The sequence below is a fragment of the Crinia signifera genome, chromosome 3 (genome assembly GCF_055691185.1).
Source record: "Crinia signifera chromosome 3, ASM5569118v1, whole genome shotgun sequence".
In the NCBI taxonomy this organism is placed as follows: domain Eukaryota; kingdom Metazoa; phylum Chordata; class Amphibia; order Anura; family Myobatrachidae; genus Crinia; species Crinia signifera.
Genome location: NC_139219.1, coordinates 38,128,199 through 38,149,103, shown reverse-complemented (window position 1 = coordinate 38,149,103; position 20,905 = coordinate 38,128,199). Strand labels below are relative to the sequence as shown.

The 20,905-nt window shown below is 42.3% G+C and overlaps 1 protein-coding gene across 3 annotated transcripts in view; it reads left to right on the top strand.

Annotated features, from left to right (window-relative positions):
* HHAT (hedgehog acyltransferase) overlaps window positions 1-20,905 on the top strand; it is a 365,335-nt gene that overhangs the window by 232,065 nt on the left and 112,365 nt on the right. For all 3 annotated transcript variants that reach the window (XM_083175655.1, XM_083175656.1, XM_083175654.1), the window contains one exon: window positions 12,977-13,178. In XM_083175655.1, the coding sequence (XP_083031781.1) occupies window positions 12,977-13,178 (202 nt within the window). The remainder of the gene's footprint in view (window positions 1-12,976; window positions 13,179-20,905) is intronic.

The window sequence follows — 20,905 nt, the reverse complement described above, 5'->3', positions numbered from 1 at the left end:
TTGGGGCTTTCTGGCCCATTTACCATTGTTCCCTATGATGATTTGGTGAAATTGAGGTATTTAACATTGTTCCCTATGAGAAATCGGGGGCATCGCGGGTACATTGAGCCATTTAATATTGTTTCCTATGGGGAAATCGTGGGCATCGCGTCTGGACCATTTAAGCCTCTTTTAGCCGCATACGACGCGACCAACGCGATTTTGACTTTTTTCAATGCATTTCAATGGGAAAATCGGGGGCATCGCGTCGGTCGCGTCGTATACCACTAAAAATGACACCCGATGCCCGCGATTGTGGCCGTGCTAGGAAACAAGTACCGACCAGTTTATCACACAAACGGTAGACCCTGGTTCCACAGGGACTCAACGGTGAGTTCGAACTCAAGCCGTTCTTGATTTAAAACATGGTCGCTTTTTCTTTTTCTTTATCTTTTTTATCCCTTTCCATGTTTTTATGTTCATTTTATTGTATTTTTATATGCACTGACATTTTTGTCTTTTATTCTTAGAACCGCAAAAGGAAAATGTTTCTTTAAATAATTGCTGAAATGTATATTATGCCCAGATGCGAAAGCAAGATGGCGGTAGCATTGATACATACAAACATCCAGGAATAGTACTAATGACACGCATACAAGTGGAGCGCATGGAACATCGTATTTCCGCGTTCCATAGAAATACAGACCGTGACACGCACAGCCATCTTGCTTCCGCCGGATATGACAGCACAGCCGTTGTAGCGGCTGTTGCACACCGGGACTTTGCTAATTGCGGGACTATTTAAGAGGGTACTATTCCCTCTGAAAATTACACTCCTGAGGAAGGACCTATCTGAAACGCGTTGAGTGTGATATCGGGAGGTGCCCCGGAGGATAGAAGACAGCTACTGGTTATTGCAGAGCATCGAGTACCGCTGAGCCCCTGTTCCGGACGGGAGACTTATTGGACTCTTTTGGACCTGCCTGTTAATCATCTTTGCCGTGCTGCTTTTGCCCCTGTGGAATACCACCCATGCTGTTTTTATTGTCTACAGATTGTAAGTGGACATCTGTATTAAAAATCTCTTTTTATCAAGGTTAACCTGCACTATCTGTGTATTCTATTTTGTCACCCCTGTCATACTATCCGTGTGGAGGGGTGTATTTCATTACAGGTTACCTGATTGCTGACACCCAATTAAGAGTGTATCCAAACAAATGGTGATATAAAAACCCATTTCCTATATCTGTTGGTTATACACTGAGCGCTGTTTAATAGTCACCACTTGTCTTTTGTTTTGGTTTATCTTTTGAGGCAATCTTTGGATGTGTGCCTTTTTGGTGTACTGTTTTAGCTGCACTGTGTATTTAATTGCGCACCTGTTATTGTCAAAAAAACCTAATAACTATTAAATACATACCAAAAGTCAATAAGGGTAAATTCATTAAAAAAAGCCATCGTGGTTGGACAAAAAAGTAAGGACAGCAATCAACAATAAAACAATAGCGTTTAAATTCTATAATGATAACGTAAATGAGGAGGCGTTTAACAAGTACAAAGAATAAAAAAAAATTGTAAAGGGGTAATCAAAGTAGCTAAAAGGGAAAATGAAGAGCGCATAGCCACTGAAAGCAAAACCAATCCCAAGAAGTTTTTCAAGTACATAAATAGTAAGCGAATAATTAAAGAGAACATAGGCCATTAACCGATATCAATGGTAAAAGTTTTACAGAGGATAAGGGAAAATCAGAACTGCTAAATGGGTTCTTCTCATCAGTGTTTACTAGGGGAGAGCAGACAGTGGAATGCACAGGTACCACAAATGGGCCAAACAATCTGGATCTCAATATTGCTTTCACAATCAATGAGATAATATTGCGGCTCAGCAAAATAAAAAAAAACAAATCACCAGGGCCAGATGGGATTCATCCTAGGGTACTAATGGAATTAAGAGAGGAACTAGCGACCCCTCTATATTACATTTTTGATAATTCACTATCATCAGGTAGGGTACCAAAAGACTGGAGAATAGCAGAGGTAGTGCCAATATTAAAAAAAGGAAAAAGGGATAACCCAGCTAATTACAGACCTGTGAGCTTAACATCAATAGTGGGTAAAATATTTGAAGGTTTTTTAAGGGATGGTATCCAGGAATATTTAGACCTTCATAGTTTACTTAGTATTAACCGGCATGGGTTCGTAAAAAATCGTTCATGCCAAACAAATTTACTAGGCTTCTATGAGGATGTTAGCAAAAACCTTGATAATGGTAACGCTGTAGATGTGGTCTTCCTGATTTTGCTGAAGCTTTTGATAGAGTACCACACAAGAGGTTGATAAATAAAATGGAGAACCTGGGATTAGGGGCAAGAATCTGTAGATGGGTAGGGAACTGGCTGTGTAATAGAGAACAAACAGTGGTTATAAACAGTGCCATATCAAATATGATATCAGTACTAAGTGGAGTGCCACAGGGCCCATTTTATTTAACATATTGGTACTTTTTTACTAGCACGTCGCCCATCGCATCGCATACCATAAGACATACAATGCGATGCGATGCAACACGATGGCCCCCGATGTCATACAATGTTAAAATTGTATACCACTGTATATGGCATACAATGCCATACAATGCGATGGTGTACAATTTTAAATTGTATAAGCACCCTAATGGGTGCTTTCAATGTTAAATGGCCCCCCTATAAGATTATTAATTGTATAAGCACCGTAATGGTTGCTTACAATGTTAAAAGCACCCCCACGACACCCCCACTATCAATGCCAACCCGAAGCGTGGCGAGCACAGCGAGCCCGCGAGGGGCGGTGGTACGCGTCCTCCGACCTTTTCATACCCCCACTATCCGCGTTGGCGTGGAGTGATCTTAGATAGTGTGGCGAGCGAAGCAAGCCACCGAGCCCAAAGCGTGGCGAGGGGACGCAGAATACATGTAAAGTAATACGCATCCGCTCGCCACATCGGGCTCGGTGGCTCGCTGTGCTCGCCACACTATATAAAATCAACTCCGCGCCGACGTGGATAGTGTGGGTATGAAAAGGTCGGAGGACGCGTACCGATGCGCTCGCCACGCTTCGGGTTGACGTTGATAGTGGGGGTGCATTTAACATTGTAAGCACCCATTAGGGTGCTTATACAATTTAAAATCGCATCGCATGCGGGTATATGGTATGCAATGCAATACAATGCATAAGATGCCATACGACTGAATATCGTGGGCGCCGTGCTAGGAAACAAGTACCATTATTTTAAATAGCCGGGACCTGCAGTGCTCTGAATACAGCCTGGCAGCCCCCTGCTCTATGCCCAGCTGTCAATGGCTGTCATTTCTGCCCGGCAGCGGCTGTCCCCCAGTTACTGCGAGCATTCATTCCCCCTCGGCAATGAGCATGTAATCCCACATGGCAACGATCATGAAACCCCTGACAATGAGCATGGAACCCCTGGTAAAGAGCATGTAGGTAAGCAGCACTTATGTTGCATAATTTTTAATAGGCATTATGGTGTTTGGCATAATACGTAATGGACATTATGGTGTGTGGTTTAACATGTAATGGGCATTATGGGATAAATTTTTAATGCGTGCCTTCGGCACGCAATGTCCCTGTTTATGAAGCATATTGTGAATTTTGGCTCAATCTGTTTGGTATAGTGTGGATTTTGGCTCAATCCATGTGGCAAAATGTGAATTTTGCCTTAATCTGTGTGGCATAACGTGAATTTTGACTCAATCCGTGTGCGATAGTGTGAATTTTGGCTCCGTCGGTGTGAATTTTGGCTCATTCCATGTGGCATAATGTGTAAGAGGCAAGTACAGTATAAGGGGTTACTATTGTGTTGCCTGATTTGTATAAGGGGTATATGGTGTGGTAAATTTAGGTGACCACATAATAGGTGCTGAAATGTTGTCTACCAAGTTTCGGGTTTCAGTATTTTTTTTATGACTGGAATGCCGCCTCACCCCGCAAGTATTTTAGGACATCGGCATCCTGTGGGTGCACCTTTGGAGGGCTTCCGCCAATATATCTCCCTGCATTTTTCCTATTCCAGCCCCCTGCCTTCTTCAGGCATATATAATTAGTTGAAAGAATTTACACAAATAGAGACACACCCATGAGCAGACCACCTAACCAGAACACTGGTCACGCCCTACACATTATTAGGTGCTGGCCACAACCCCTATTATTGCGCATAATAATTTTGATAGTTTTCAGCTCCAGGCCTATTTAGACATTAATCTGGCACTGCCTGCACTCTACTTCTGCAGCTGCTCTGTATGGTACAACTAATGTTTCTCTGCAATATACTTCTGCTTCTGTTCTTCACTATGCTACTGCTGCCTCTATGCATGGCCGGATAAAGGGCCTAATGGATCTGGAGATGAAAATGTTCAAGGGCGTATTATGAGAAGAGAAGAAGGTGAGGTCAGTGCCATGTACCAGTGTCTCCCTAAATATATAAAACTACAAACTACAGAAATGGCATAAATGTGTAAAATAAGAATGCAATTTTAATACTTATGATTTATGGCCAACCATGTGGCCAACTGGTGTCTGTCTGGTGATCATCATGCTGTCATGGTGATGGGCCTATATATATATATATATATATATATATATATAAACACAGAGAGGACCGCGACACTGGGGTCTGAAATAATGGAGACTAACGCTTGCCTTTGCAGGTTAACGTTTCAGCCTTTATTCAGGCTTTTGTCAAAACAGCATACATGTTTGCAGCATACGTGTTTGTTCATTGACCCAGCTGCTGCAGGGTTTTTACTGAAGGCACGGGGCACAGAGATCTTGCTGGAGCTGAGTGCCGGCTATCTTGACTACCTATATATATATATATATATATATATATATATATGTTGAGGCCTGGAGCTCTCCATCCACCCCATTGTTAATTTGGCCCTGCCTCTATGCATCTGCTACTCTGACTAATACTAAAACTGCTTATTTGCACCATACATACTGCTATTCTTCCAGGGGCAAAAGCAAGCGAGGATTTCCAGAGAGGGGTAGAGCTAGCCATGGGGGTGAAGACTGAGGTGAGGTGAGGCCTATTCAAAAGGGAGCATGGCTTTGTGGGGATGATACTCCGAAGGAGTTTCCACCCTCGTTTTGACGCCTTGGGGGTATGGTAAGAGGTTTGTGAGCTTCTGGCCATACCCCCTGTCCACCTGCCTGCCATTGATGTGCACAGTGTCTTTGTGGCGCCATATAAATAAAAGATAATAATATTTATTATTATTATTATTATAGCTCAAAAATACACCTAGCCAAAAGTATCAAGAAAGAATCTCCTGTCTGGTACCATGATGACGCATTTTTTGTTCTTACTTGACCTGTTCACAATTTGAGGTTTTTGAGAATAATATCAGATTCAAATTAGTCCATGTTCAGTAAAGAAAATAATTTCTAAGCGTCTCAGACTCTGTTGCTGATAAACAAGATAAGACTCTAATTAGCGTGACACTTGTGCCTCTGTAGACTGACTGCGCTGTGATCAGACTGTACACATGACATCTTCTTGTTCAGTCTGGTTCTTTTTAGATATATGATAGATTGTGCTGTTTTTCCTTTTCTTTAAACTCTACAAAGCTAATGTTGCTCCAGAATTTTATATTCTTATATATATTTAAAAAGAAAAGTTTTACTGATTTTTTTTCCCCCCTAAATACACGGTCTCACATCCTAAAACTGTCATTTTTTTTAACTGGATCTTATTGAAAGAAACACAATAAGCTGAAGGCAAAATTACATTAATACATAAGAGACATCGCTGGTACAGTTATGTTTTCTTTGCTAATAAAGTAATAATCTCTTCCCAGACAGTTTGTTTTACTATAAGGCTAAGAGTGTGTCTGTAATGTCAAATATTGATGTTATATCTACATAAGTATAATTGAGCAATGTTTGTGTGTGTGTGTGTGTGTGTGTGTGTGTGTATGGATGTTCCACGATAACTCTCGAAAGCTTTAACTAACCGTCCTTAAGGTTTGCACGCTTCCTTATCATCTTAAGGGACGATCTAAATTCAAAGATGGGTTTAATCTGATCCCTAAAAGGTCCATGCTATTTCAGTTGTTTTCATGAATTGTGATATGTCATTGGAAAGCTTATGACATTCTGAATACAACACAATAAACAGACTCCCTTAAATGGACCCTTAAAGGCCTATAAGGGTCCATTCAACTAAAAACATTTTCACTTTACCAAACTTTTGACAAACTGAAATTAATAATCGACTCATCGGCAGAGTGGTCTGTGAATCAAACACTGTAGATATCGTTGTGAAATCCACGTGACTTCCTCATTTAATTATATGGTTGTTGGGTAGACACATACAGATGGAGCCGGGCTCCCTCTTGCTGGCGAATCGCCAGACTGTCTCTGCTGGCGATCCGCCAGCAGCGAGGCGCTCCATCTGACTGAGTCGCCTGTGCGTCTCACGCGCGTCTCAGTTCCGGGCGGCGGACAGGGTTAGGGGGGGGGGTGCGGGGAGGCGGTGGGGACCCCGGGTGACCGCCGACAAGCCGGCCTTTTTTCGCAGATACAGATGGCGGCTGGCAGGGGATGGCGGCTGGCGATTCTGACGCCATCCCCTGCAAAGACAAGCCCGGCTCCATCTGTATAAGGACGACATACATTGGGTCGACCACTGAAGGTCAACATGGCTTATGTCGACATCTGAAATAGTTTGACAAGCCTAAGGTCGACATGAATGGAATGTCGACAATGGCTAGGTCAACAGTCAAAAAGTCGAGGTGGGGTTTTCACTTTTTTTCAGCCGACATGTGCCGACAGGTGGTATTTCATGCCCTATCATCCACTAGGGTGGGGAGGGAGAATAGCACCTTGCATGAAACATGTTGAGCACAGTGAGCCATGCGGCACAATACGGTGTCCAATTTGCCCATGTCAACATTTGGACCAAAAAAAAATAATGATGACCTATTTCAGGTGTCACCTAAGCCATGTCAACCTTCAGTGGTATGTTCACCTAATATTGGTCGACCCAATGACCCATACCCCTCTTTTACTCATTAGGTACATTTCTTTTGGTATCATCTATCATATATATATATATATATTTCTAGTGTCCATTTGTGTGTCTCCGAAACACTGCCATCTGTTGGCATCGAGTAAAACTACATCTCATTCTCTCTCACACATGCACAAACATAGAGGCAATCACAAGGTACAGTAGAAGACTTGCTTTTGAAGCATTTGCTTTGAGCGGGGTTACTACGGTAGTACTATATATTGATTTTTTTTTTAAATATTTTTTTTAAAAAGTCTTTGTTCATCTTTAAAAAGGTCTATAGAATCGGTGATTGCTAGTGTAAAGCACCTGCCATGTTACAGGTAGATAGTGGTTATCTCTCGGCAGCTGTATTTATGCAGCCTATCACATCGTGCATGTCCTTCCTGCTATTGTCCTAATAGAATAACATTGGTGACGGCTGGCAGTTGTTGACCAGTTGACGTGTCAGTGATTATCTTGGGAAGAGAGCACCTGTGTGGGGCACATTGCCGCAGCTGTATTACACAATGATTAATATGTGTCTGGTCTAAGTGGACATTTTACATTCTATTTGAAGAACAAATTATGCACAGGGATAATTGATGAGTATAATTCCCAGCCATAAATCTGTGTATCAGACTTGTACAACTGAGAGCATTTTACATAGTGGGGTCATATATAAATCTATTGCAAATTAATTAATTAGCAAAAATGGTTTTCTGGTGAAAAACCTTGAGCTTGATTCAGACCTGAACGCTGATTCGCACGGGGACCGATTATCGATAGACTGCTCATGCATACGGGTCGAGGCCGTCGTGCGATGAAAGCCTGAACTATCTATCTATCTAGCCATCATTAATTCTCCAAAATCTACAATACACTCTTCCCGCCGTCCCTGCATACTGTTTCCTAGGGGCCTCGGGTCTGGCGATGCGGGTGCTGCTGCCTCAAATTAGCAAGTTAATATGGCGGCCCAGTGGCGGGACTCGGGCCTATGGCGGGCGCCTAATGAATGCTGTCTTGCCCGACAGCATTGAAGAGACAGAACGGGCCTGACATTAAAAGCTATCGGGCCCGTTTTGTCGATAACGGTTGTGAATTGTGGCAATCACGGCCGAATCACGACAATCCACGTCCGTTTACGCGGACATGCCCCCTTTTCACTGATTGGCAGGCTGGACATTAAGGGGGACATTTACTAAAGGAAATTTGTAAAAAAATAGGTGTATTTGTATCCAGAAATACACTTATTTTTTACATTTACTATCCCGAAAATACGGCAATTCGATGTGCTATCAATACGAATATGAATTGCTGTATTTTCGGCTTAGTAAATGTCAAAAATAAGTGTATTTCTGGATACAAATACACCTATTTTTTACAAATTTCCTTTAGTAAATTTCCCCCTAAATCCCACCTGGCGATATGCAGTCAAGCAAAACGAAAACTGCTGTCTGGACGGATCCGCAGTTGAGACCTGAGATTGAATACCCCCCTTACTCTACAGATGAGATAAAACAGGCTGTTCGAGTCCGGAGCTGAAGTCACACGACTTCCCTTCAAACGCCTGGGCACGCCTGCGTTTTCCCTGACACTCCCAGAAATCAGCTGGTTACCGCCTCCAAATGCCGGCTACCTGTCAATCAATTTACTCATCGCTAGCAATCAAGAAAGTAGCAGGATATCTTCGCAGGATGACCTCACACATGCACACTACGAGCTGTACGCTGGCACAGTCTATCGATTGTCATCCAGACTGCGGATTCACAGCCATGTGATCAGGTCTGAATAACCCCCCATTGATTTGATTTGGATCACTCTTCTGTTCAATCACTTAGCTTAATTGTTAATTACACTTCTATTTTTAAAAGCATTATACACATTTTACACACACACATAAACACTGAGACACACAGGCATATTGTACATAGAGAACTGGCACTACAGTATTGCTGTTCTTGATGTACAAGCTCTCATATTGCTATATTTCCCCTAGACTCTTTAGTATGCTCTGCGCTGCTCTGTTTTTCATATTTGGACACAGATTAATGTACCCTAATTGTCTAAGAAATAGAAATTGCGGCAGTGCGAATTCTGTTTGGAGCCGAGACAGAACTAATTACTTGTGTTGTCTGCTTCATTAGACTCTTTGGTGCTGTGCGTCTGCGCAGACACCCGGCTGTCACACAACAGACTAAAAAGTATTATTGAACCACAGTGAGGGAACGTGGAGCAGCTGAGTCTGATTAGTATTGATTTGAATTTTTCCTTCTTAATTATTTTCATTATGATACTAGAAGCTGCAGCAGCATTTTGATAGGATTACCCTCCTTACATCACAGCAAGCAGCGACAGGATTTCCATACTAGAAAATCCACAAATGATGAAAACAAAGAAATGCTAAGTTAGTTGTGTTTTCGGAGCTCACGTATTGCTTTTTATGCAGTCAATGGTAATACCAACAAGCATGTTTCTAGGGCATTTATATAAACCTCTGCGCTAAGTCAGTGATTCATACGGCAAACCACAAGTGACTGCAACAGGTCATACTGAGAATTACAACCAGCACACAGAACATGGGGCCTTATTCTAGTTCACTCTTTCTGACAAAATCCTTCTTAGATGGACAAAACCATGTGCACTGCAGGTGGGGCAGATGTAACATGTGCAAAGAGAATTAGATTTGGGTGAGTTATATTGTTTCTGTGCAGGGTAAATACTGACTGCTTTATTTTTACACTGCAATATAGATCTCACTTTGAAGAAAAACCCCACCCAAATCTAATTCTCTCTGCACAAGTAACATCTGCCCCCCTGCAGTGCACATGGTTTTGTCCATCTAAGAAGGATTTTGTCAGAAAAAGTGAACTAGAATAAGGCCCATGGTGATACTACAGTATGCCGCTGTACCTGCATACAAGATATGACATATGGGAATTACATTCAACATACAGGACAAGAAATATGTATATACAGGTTGAGTATCCCTTATCCGAAATGCTCGGGACCACGAGCATTCCGGATAAGGGATTTTTACGTTTTTTGGAATATATATATATATACCTGTCCCCTGGTGGGTCCCCGATGGTCCCTCGGCGTCCATGGAGTCCTCCGGCATCAATGGCAGGCCTTCAGCTTCATCACCGGCATATCCAGTGGTCCCAGGAGTGCATTGCGCGAGTTCCCAGGCACACCAGTGACGTAACCGGCGCGCCTGGGAACTCGCGCAATGCACTCCTGGGACCGCCAGAGATGAAGCTGAAGGCCTGCCATGGACGCCGGAGGACTAGGTAAGTATAAAAAAGGGTCAGGGGGGTAAAAAAAACAACAACAAAAAACAATTTGAATGATTCCAAAAAAAAACACATTTTTTGGAATAATTCGAATACGGGGATGCTCAAGCTGTATTTGGTTATCCATAGATAGAATTAATTCAGAACTGCAATACAGTGTTCTATACTTTCTGAATAATAACAATAGTCCAGGATAGGCCATTCTTCATTTTCCTGGAATGCCCAAAACAAATGAAAAAGCATCATAAAATATGATCTGTTTCAACCCTGCTGGATATTGAGAGACGGAGCTATGAAGACAGAGATTGGAGATCACCGGATGTCAGCTGCCCGCTCATTTCCTGCAGAATGTTCACACAGCTCTACGGTTGCTCTGAGCAACCTTAGATCTGTGTGCACGTTCTACATCATTCGATGGTCGGCAACCATCAAATGGTGTGGGTATTCCCCCGCAGGCTGCGAATGGATGTTTATGTAAAAGAATGCTGTATGAACGTACGTGCCGTGCGAATGGTGGGCCGCGTACCACCATTCGCAGGGTGGGTTCTGGTTGACTCGCAAGGATGCGATTTCGAATCCGAATGAATCAACCAGAATAACCCCCTAAATACACTGGGACCGATTCAGACCTGTTCATACAGGTCCAAATTTGGCCCCTTCCCTGATGTTCGGGGTCTGCGTATGCTCAAACCCCGGGAGCGAATGCATACGGCGAATGATTTCTCTCCCGTTCGGCCACATACAAAGGGATGTGTTTGCGTAGACATCCCCTCACATGCTAGCGAGAGGATTTGGGTGCTGGGGGGGGGCAGACACTCTGGCGGGTGGCGTTTACCTGTTCGATAGGCTGCGATTACACGCAGCCTCGCGAACAAGCCTAAAGTCAGGCAAATAATGTATATGAGTGAATGGCAGTAGTAGCAAAAAGTCTATGGAAAGACACTAACCTTGATTCAAGATAGAAGGGATCCACAGAAGCCAAGTTCATCTTTAAACAAGGATTCAATTTTTTTGCGTTTTTAATTAGATGATTGTTGGGGCGCAGAGATTGCGTGTTTTAGCTGCTTGCGAGGCACAGATCCTCCTTACAGACTGAGCGGTATCGCATACAGAAAGGAAGAACAAATAATACACAGCTGATGAATACGTAATTCCCCTGAACATTTCATTCTGTGCGCTCGCTGGTGTACTGTGTTATTAAAATCTAATCGCACTAATCTGCTCTGTATCTTATTATTGGCCAAGTTTCTTGGGAAAGTTAATCAGGCAATTTGCAAGCGATAGCTCATTATTTTTTTGAATATAGTTCTGATTATTTTAATTTTAAAACCTATTGTGTTTTGCTTTAGATGGGTGCTTTAGCAGATTTGACTTCAATTGCTATGCAACACATCCCACTTAAGGGTTTATGTAATAAAACAGTGCTACAATCTCTGCAGGGGTGTTTAATACATTGCAACCAATCATATATTGCCTTTCATTTACTAAATTGTCATACCTTGACAGCTGTAATTTATATTAGTTAGTGGCTACAGCACATTGTATACCTAATGTAGTGGTTTTGTAGGTATGCCTTTTTTTTTTTAAAGTGCAGCTTTATATCTCTAAGGATCTTTTTTGTTTTCAATTTACAGTACTGTAAGTCCTAATATCATCCATCCTTTCCTTATCTGGTAGGACAGGCTTAAATTGCAGGTCTCAGAATTGGTGTTTTGCCCAGAGGTGACTATATATACTTGCATACTGCGTCGGATCAGCCAAGAGACTCTCAAAAATTAGGTGGGGCTCCCAGCCCTCAGGTAGGGCAGTCAAGTCTCCTGAAGCTGATGAAACCCCCAAACCCTCCCAGACTTCCCCACAGCCATCCATGTTCCAGGGAGGTTGATGACATGCTTCACCCTGAATCACATCATTGTAGCTCCTCCCAGCCATTGCTATTCAATTCCAGTAAACTGGGCATTGACCCTCACCCATATTGCCACCTCTGTTGAGACCACGCCCTCTAGTTTACCAACCAGGCTGCACCCTCCCACATGGCCTGAGGTGGGACTAATTTTTCCCCCCCTTAGTTTTGCATGTCTTAATGTTGAACAGTATACTCAGATCATCACTAAGTTGTTTTTTTTTTCACTATTTCTTAGCCCATTAAAATGACGCAGCAACAGTAATGTCCGCACTGGTGTCTGCGCTACTGAAGGGAGCTAATGTAGATTCTAGCATCCTGCATCTTTCAAAACCCATGCAGTTCCTCTTCCCTGCCTGGGGTCTCACTTTCTGCTGTGGTGCTCTAGCACAGGTCTGGTCTGCATATCAGTTCTGGAATACAGACCACACTGTGCGAGAAGCACCATAGCAGAGAGCAATACTCCAGACAGGGATTGAATGGGTTCTGAAAGATGCAGGGTGCTAGAATGAACATTTAAATTGCTCCATTGGGCACCATCTAGTGGCTGCTGACATGCAAAACACACTTGAATTTTCCTCATGTTATATAGGATGACACACTTTCATTAGATCTAAAGTGATTTTGTAGTATTAGTATAAATAGCCTGATGAAGTACAGATTACAATACCATAATTAAAAAATCAATACATTTACATCATCATTTTATTCTGAATGAAATGATCATACAGTATGTCTTTGTTTTTGCAGATACATTTATATACCAATGGGCGGGTCACACTGTGGGCTAGGAGGAATGCTCTTATCCACAGCCCTTACTTTTACATTCGTATGCTACTGGCATGGAGCCCATGAATATCTGTGGTACTGGGCTGCGCTCAATTGGTTTGGAATCGTCATAGAACACGCGGTGAAGAAGCTTCTTACTATGCCATCCATTCAAGATATAATCGTAAGCATGAGAATTGTTTCTAAAAACTTTGTCATTGCCCTTTTGATTATTTGGACAAGTGTGCAATTTTTTTTTATTTTTGCAGTCAATACTGTCGTAAGTGTACCAAATATAAATATCTTCTTAAAGCAGCAATCTCATGAAAAAATGCTGCATTTGACTATAATGTCAACCACAGTCATGTACAGATGGAGCGCCTGTCAGCCAGCCTTTAAAATCGCCAGATATCCTGCACTGGGGAAGGCTGGTGGACAGGAGCTTCATTTGCCGAGTGGGGGGTGCGGGCAGCTACAGGGAAAGACAGGGAAGCATCAGGCAGCTGGCGGAGGGTGGTGGTGGGCTCAGACAGTACGAGATGCGCGAGAGTCTCGTGCACGTGCGCCCCCTTCTGTCGGCTGACGGCATGTAGTGGCGGCTGGCAGATGGCGATAGAATAACCAGGAGCTGCTTCATCTGTATTTAGAGAGGATGAGCTACAGTATGTTTGACCTGTAATATCCTCCCCTTTTGCTTTCACGTGACAAGTTTTGAGTCATAGTTTGGTTGCCATAGTTTGCACCAATCGAGAGAGGTTTTGCAAAGTAGATTATGATTTGTAGAATAGCCAATAGAAAATAAGATGCAATTTAAAAGTGCTTAACTCATATCTCCCAGCTTCCCCAATTTTGGTTGGACAGTCCAAATTGTGAAGGACTGTATGTAATATGAGATAAAATGCACAGTGAACTGCAGGTTGCTGTTACCAGCTTTAAAGCATTGTCCCAGCGGCACTTCGCCTGCCATGCCCCAACTTCTCATTCTAATCAATCACGTTCTGTGTCAGCGGGGAGTGATCTGACCAGGGGCAAACATACAGTATGATTTCTAGAAGGGGTTTCCAATGCTCCATATGCAGTCCACATTGGAGCAAGTCTTGGGGAGCAGTAGAAAAACTTAGTACTGACCCTGGACATTAATGTACATGTTGGTGTTTTTATCCACTATTACATTTAACTCTATAGATGGTCTTTAGTGTAGGCTGTATCAAATTTATTTAACTAATATAAATAAAATAGGTAGTTAGGAAAAGGTTTAAACATCACATATACAGTATCACAGAACTGCACTTCCAAACACACATTTTCCCACCTCATGATAAAGCTCCTGTTTCTTCTGCCTGGCTGCTCCTCTCTTGTCCAAAGCACTGATTGAGTTAGAAGATGCTGCTACCCCTGGGCATGTGCAGCAGTTCCACACTTTAACGTAAACTGCATGTTTTGGTGGTAGCACTAGTTATATACTATTCTATTGTGGTCATAATTTGAGCCACATGCCAAGAGGAGTGTGGTTTCCAAGCAACCAGAACCGCCATTCCTCCAGCCTGAAGGTACTATGCAAATATATTGACCAGCATACGTTTATGGTGATACATGTCAATACTTGTAAGACAGAACAATGACTGCCCCTGCCTCTTGAAAGTAACTTAATTTTGTTACTAATGACTCATTGTAATCTACTAGTTAATTTTCCTAATTTTTGTATATATTTTGTATATATTAAGGATATATCAATGACACGAACTTGCTTTAAAATCTTTTACAATGAGTATTATTTTGGGGGGGGGGAAATAAAACTTAGATTGAACTTTAAAGATTTACAACATAATTAAGTCTGGGTTTTGTATAATATTAGTCACTTTTAAATATGTTCTCTTTTCATATTCTATTCATAATGTAGCTGTTCGCTGGACATTTGCTCATATTCCTGTGAAAGCAGCACTCAGATATACATTTATTCTTTGCTATTGTTCATACCCCACTGTAATGGTTATAATGTTCATTACTTTCAAAGTCTAAATATACTCTTAAACTTTCGAAAATAATGGAAGCGGTTGTATAGGTTTTGAAACAAATTATCTATATAAAACATTCATAACCAATGTTCTGCTTGTGGCATACATTAAATCCTTTGTGAGTTTTTAAAATGTAAATGATGCATTTAATGGTTTACTTTTAAAAGACAGAATATAAGGAAATGTAAGAAGTCAAATGAGATACTGTACAGCTTTTAGATTTTTATTTTTATGTATAGTTTCCAGGGAATATACTGTAGGTCCTAGCCTTCTGCAAACTGTGGGCAAACTGTGAACTTGATACTTCTCTCTGCATCTGTCCCTCCTACCTAGTATCGGGATATCACTCTCTCATTCCCTGTCCTATACCCATGGGGCACGACAGGAGAACAGCAGAAGTGTTACACCACCAAGATACAGGTTCCTTTTCTCTTGGCCTTGCATTAAACATTTTATTATATTTCATGTGATAATTCATAACACAATTTGTGATTGGACATATGAGGATACCAACAAGCAACCAATTTAAATCCTAATACCTTTATCCATAACTTGGTATATGAATAACAGGAAGATATGAGAGTCACATTATAGATAGAAAACCGAGACTAACCTGCAGCGCGAGCACATAGCTTTTATATCACATACATATTTTTGCAGCGTTGTTTTTTTGTACATGACAAGGGGACTATCAAAACTCATTTTGATGTATACATACTAAAAAATTAGGTTTTAAAACTGTATTTGTACAAATCAATTTATCTGTGATTGAAGGGTGTCTCCCAAAAGAGTTTTCTTTATTTTTCTTCCTCCCTTGGCCACAATAGTAACTATTGCACCACTGGCAGTCAACTAACCAGGCACATTATGAAAGGTCCATTTCAAATGTGCACCATTTCTGAGGTTTAAGCCAGTTATCCCACATTAAAAACCACATTAGTATCAAATAATAGTAATATTATACCACTAACCAGTGTGGTATTGCTCCATAATCCCCTTTCCCCGCTACAGTTGTAGATTTTTATATTTGCAATTCATTCAAAATATCAAAGTATACATTTTATTCTGGTTGATAGGGGTGCCGGACGGGTTCCCGACAGTGGGGATCCCGAAAGTCGTTTGCGTTTTGACAGTCGGGATCCCGACGTCGGGTAGACAGCCGGGTGCCCGATGGCCACCCGCTATTTTCCCTCGTGGGGGTCCACGACCCCCATAGAGGAAGAATAGAATAGGTGGCTCGAGCGTGGCGAGCGCAGTGAGCCCGCAAGGGGCTTATTTGCGCTCGCCATGCTGTCTGACTCCGGGCAGTCGGGATCCCGACGAAAGGATAATGACTGTCGGGATCCGGACTGTCGGAGTCCCGTACCACACCCGGTTGATAGACAGTCCTGCAAAGAGGTATCTCTTGGCAGGATCTAGTGGTAGAAATGACAGTCGGTTGATCTATTGATGATAAACATTCATCAGTAGTTTGAAACTGATTGTTTTGTGATCAGTGGCAGAGATCTAGTTGTTCTCTGGAGATCAAGTAACCACATTAGTTTACAGCAAGCTAATTGATCTCCTGGGAAATCCAATTCACCTCAAAGGGTCATTGGATCAACCAACGATGGTCAATATTTCTTAGGTTGACACATGCCTAAGGTCGACATGGTTAGAAGGTCAACACAAGCATTAGGTCGACAATGGCTAGGTCAACAGTCATAAGGTAGACATGGGTGTGTCTCCTTTTCCCCCCCTGAATGTCGACATGGACACTGTCTAAGTGTACCGCGTCCCCTCACATGGCTTGCTGAACTCGCCATGCTTCAGGCACTGTTCCATGCTCCCTCCATGCCCTAGGCCATGAAATACCGCCTGTCGGCACATGTTGGTGGGAAAAAAAGTGAAAAACCCATGTAGCCCTTTTGACTGTCGGCATAGCCATTGTCGAACTAACGCTTGCGTCAACCTTCCAACCATGGCAACCTTATATGGTTGACATGCATAGAGGCTGGGATGGACAAACATATGTCCTCTCTACCAGTGCTTCTTTCATAATATTTGTATATATAATACCGTAAATGGCGAGTATTTGGGGAAGGACAGGTAATAGGCCAAACTTTGTCCCAGAGTGCCGTGACGGGATACTTAAGGATGAAAAGCAGTCAGTATTCCAATGCCTGTATCCCAACCCTTCCTACAGCCTAACCCTAAACCTACTACCTACAGCCTGACCTTAATCCTCCCCGCTAATGCCTAAACATAACCCCCGTACCTCGCCACCTAAACCTAACCCCTCAACTTGTAGCCTAACCCTAAACTTCCCCTCCCTAACCCTAACCCTTAGCCCCCCCCACTAGTACCTAAACTCGACCCCCATTTCCCCGGTCGCCCGCTTCCGCTCCCCACATACTTAACGATCAGGATGCTGGCTATTGGGATGCCGGGCGTCAGGATTCCGGCATCAGCATATTGATCCCCTTCTGATGGCAGTCGGAATGTCGGGAGCAGTATACTGAAAACCAGCATCCTGACCACGAGATGCTGACCGACACCTTACTGTTAAACCACATATCCCAGTATGCTTTACCACACGTTTGCCTTTAGGGTTGTTTTAAAACTATGGCAACACATGCTAAGTTTTGTAGTTCTACGGCAGCTGGAGGGCTGCATGTTGCAGGAAATACCATTGAAGGGAGTTGGAAGAGTAGGTTTGCATACAGAGCCTACAGTATCAACTATACTTATGCATCATACCAAACACATGTACAGTATTTAGTGCTCGTATGCTTTTTAACCCCTTACCGACGCAGCCTGTTTTTGCCTTCCTGACAGAGCCCTTTTTTTCAAATCTGACATGTATCACTTAAGTGGGGATAACTTTTTTTTGCTTTTACTTATCCCAGTGATTTTGAGATTGTTTTCTCGTGACACATTGTACTTCAAGTTAGTGGTAAATTTTGGTCGATACAGTCTGTGTTTTTTTTGTGAAAAATACCAAAATGTCGTAAAAAAATTGAAAATTTTGCAATTTGCAAAATGTTAAATTTTCTGCTTGTGAGACAAATAATTATACCACTCAAAATAGTTAATAACTAACATAGACCATATGTATACTTTATGTTTCCATCATTATTTCAACCTCCTTTTAATTTTTTTGGACACTAGGAGGCTTAAAATATGAATAGCAAATTCTCAAATTTTCAAGAAAATTTCAAACACTGATTTCTTTAGGGACCAGTTCAGTTCTGATGTGACTTTGAGGAACTTGTATGTGAGACACCCCCATAAATGCCATTTCAAAAACTGCACCGCTCACAGTATTCAAAACAGCATTTTGGAAGTTTGTTAACCCTTTAGGTGTTTCACAGGAATTAAAACAAAGTGTAGGTGAAATTTCAAAATTTCATTTTTTTTGCAGATTTTCAATTTTAATACATTTTTCTAAGGAACACAGTAGATTTTACTAGAGAAATGTGACTAAAAATTGATTCCCCCAATTCTTTTGTTTTCATAAATATCCTATATGTGGCCCTAGTGTGCACGTTGACCAAACCACAGGCTTCATAATAGAAGAAGCACCTACTTGATTTTGGAGCCTCCTTTTTATGAGATTATTTTTTAGGCACCATGTAGGTTTCTAGGCACCATAAGATGCTAAAAGTTAGGAACCCCCCCACAAGTGACCCCATTTTGCAAACTACACCCCTCAGGGAATTCATCTAGGGGTATAGTGTACATTTCAAACCCCCAGGGGTTTCACCAATTTTGGTACAACTGGGCTGTGAAAAATAAAAATTACATTTTTTACACAAAAATGCAGTTCTGGCTCAAAATTTTTCATTTTCACAAGGAATGAAGGAGACAAAGCACCACAAAATCTGTGCCCCAATTTCTTCTGAGTACGGCAATGCCTCATATGTGACCAAAAAATACCATTTGGGTGCATGGCAGGACTCAGAAGGGAAGGAGTGATATTTGGATTTTGCAGCACACATTCTGGTGGAATGAATGGTGGGTGCTATGTCGCATTAGCAAGACCCCCGAAGCACCAATACAGTGGAACCCCCCACAGGTACCCCATTTTGCAAACTACACCCCTCAGGGAATTCATCTAGGGGTATAGTGTACATTTCAAACCCCCAGGGGTTTCACCAATTTTGGTACAACTGGGCTGTGAAAATGAAAAATTACATTTTTTTACACAAAAATGCAGTTCTGGCTCAAAATTTTTCATTTTCACAAGGAATGAAGGAGACAAAGCACCCCAACATCTGTGCCCCAATTTCTCCCGAGTACGACAATGCCTCATATGTGACCAAAAAATACCATTTGGGTGCATGGCAGGACTCAGAAGGGAAGGAGTGATATTTGGATTTTGCAGCACACATTCTGGTGGAATGAATGGTGGGTGCTATGTCGCATTAGCAAGACCCCCGAAGCACCAATACAGTGGAACCCCCCCACAAGTGACCCCATTTTGCAAACTACACCCCTCAGGGAATTCATCTAGGGGTATAGTGTACATTTCAAACCCCCAGGGGTTTCACCAATTTTGGTACAACTGGGCTGTGAAAATGAAAAATTACATTTTTTTACACAAAAATGCAGTTCTGGCTCAAAATTTTTCATTTTCACAAGGAATGAAGGAGACAAAGCACCCCAAAATCTGTGCCCCAATTTCTCCCGAGTACGGCAATGCCTCATATGTGACCAAAAAATACCATTTGGGTGCATGGCAGGACTCAGAAGGGAAGGAGTGATATTTGGATTTTGCAGCACACATTCTGGTGGAATGAATGGTGGGTGCTATGTCGCATTAGCAAGACCCCCGAAGCACCAATACAGTGGAACCCCCCCACAAGTGACCCCATTTTGCAAACTACACCCCTCAGGGAATTCATCTAGGGGTATAGTGTACATTTCAAACCCCCAGGGGTTTCACCAATTTTGGTACAACTGGGCTGTGAAAATGAAAAATTACATTTTGTTACACAAAAATGCAGTTCTGGCTCAAAATTTTTCATTTTCACAAGGAATGAAGGAGACAAAGCACCCCAAAATCTGTACCCCAATTTCTCCCGAGTACGGCAATGCCTCAAATGTGACCAAAAAATACCATTTGGGTGCATGGCAGGACTCAGAAGGGAAGGAGTGATATTTGGATTTTGCAGCACACATTCTGGTAGAATGAATGGTGGGTGCTATGTCGCATTAGCAAGACCCCCGAAGCACGGTGAAATGATGAACCTAATAATCCATAGATGTGTGGTATATTTTAAAGCACTCCTTCATACATAGGCCGGGTTTGTCGGGGCAAGTTTCACAGTGGAAAATAGTTTGCTTTCGTATTCCCTTTTTATAGCAAACTTTGCACCTTTTTTGTGTCCTGCCCTTTTTTCCAGTGGAGGGGATTTCGTTAGGAAAATGCTGCCCTAATACAATACGGGGGCCAGTACTAGAAGTACTGGGGCCAGTACTAGAAGTACTGGGGCCAGTACTAGAAGTACTGGGGCCCTCTGCCTGCTGGTTCCCAAATATTAGGCCCTTTATGACTTCCTCTTGAAAGTGCATAAATGTCCCCGTCTGGCTGGTAGAACGGAATAGTACGTAAGCGTTATACAGTGCCATCTGGATGATATACACGGCCAGCTTCTTATACCATATTTTTGTTTTCCACAGGGCACTGTACGGCTTCAGTACCTGATCTGAAAGATCCACTCCGCCCATGTACTTATTGTAATCTAGGATACAAATAGGTTTTGAGGTGTGGGTACTGGTACCTCGTACAGGGACGGAGGTGGTACTGTCTCCGTGAATTGTTGTCAGTATAAGGACATCCCTCTTGTCCTTATATTTGACCAACAACATATTTTCGGTGCATATTCCCCTGCTTTCACCCTTTCTCAGTAAT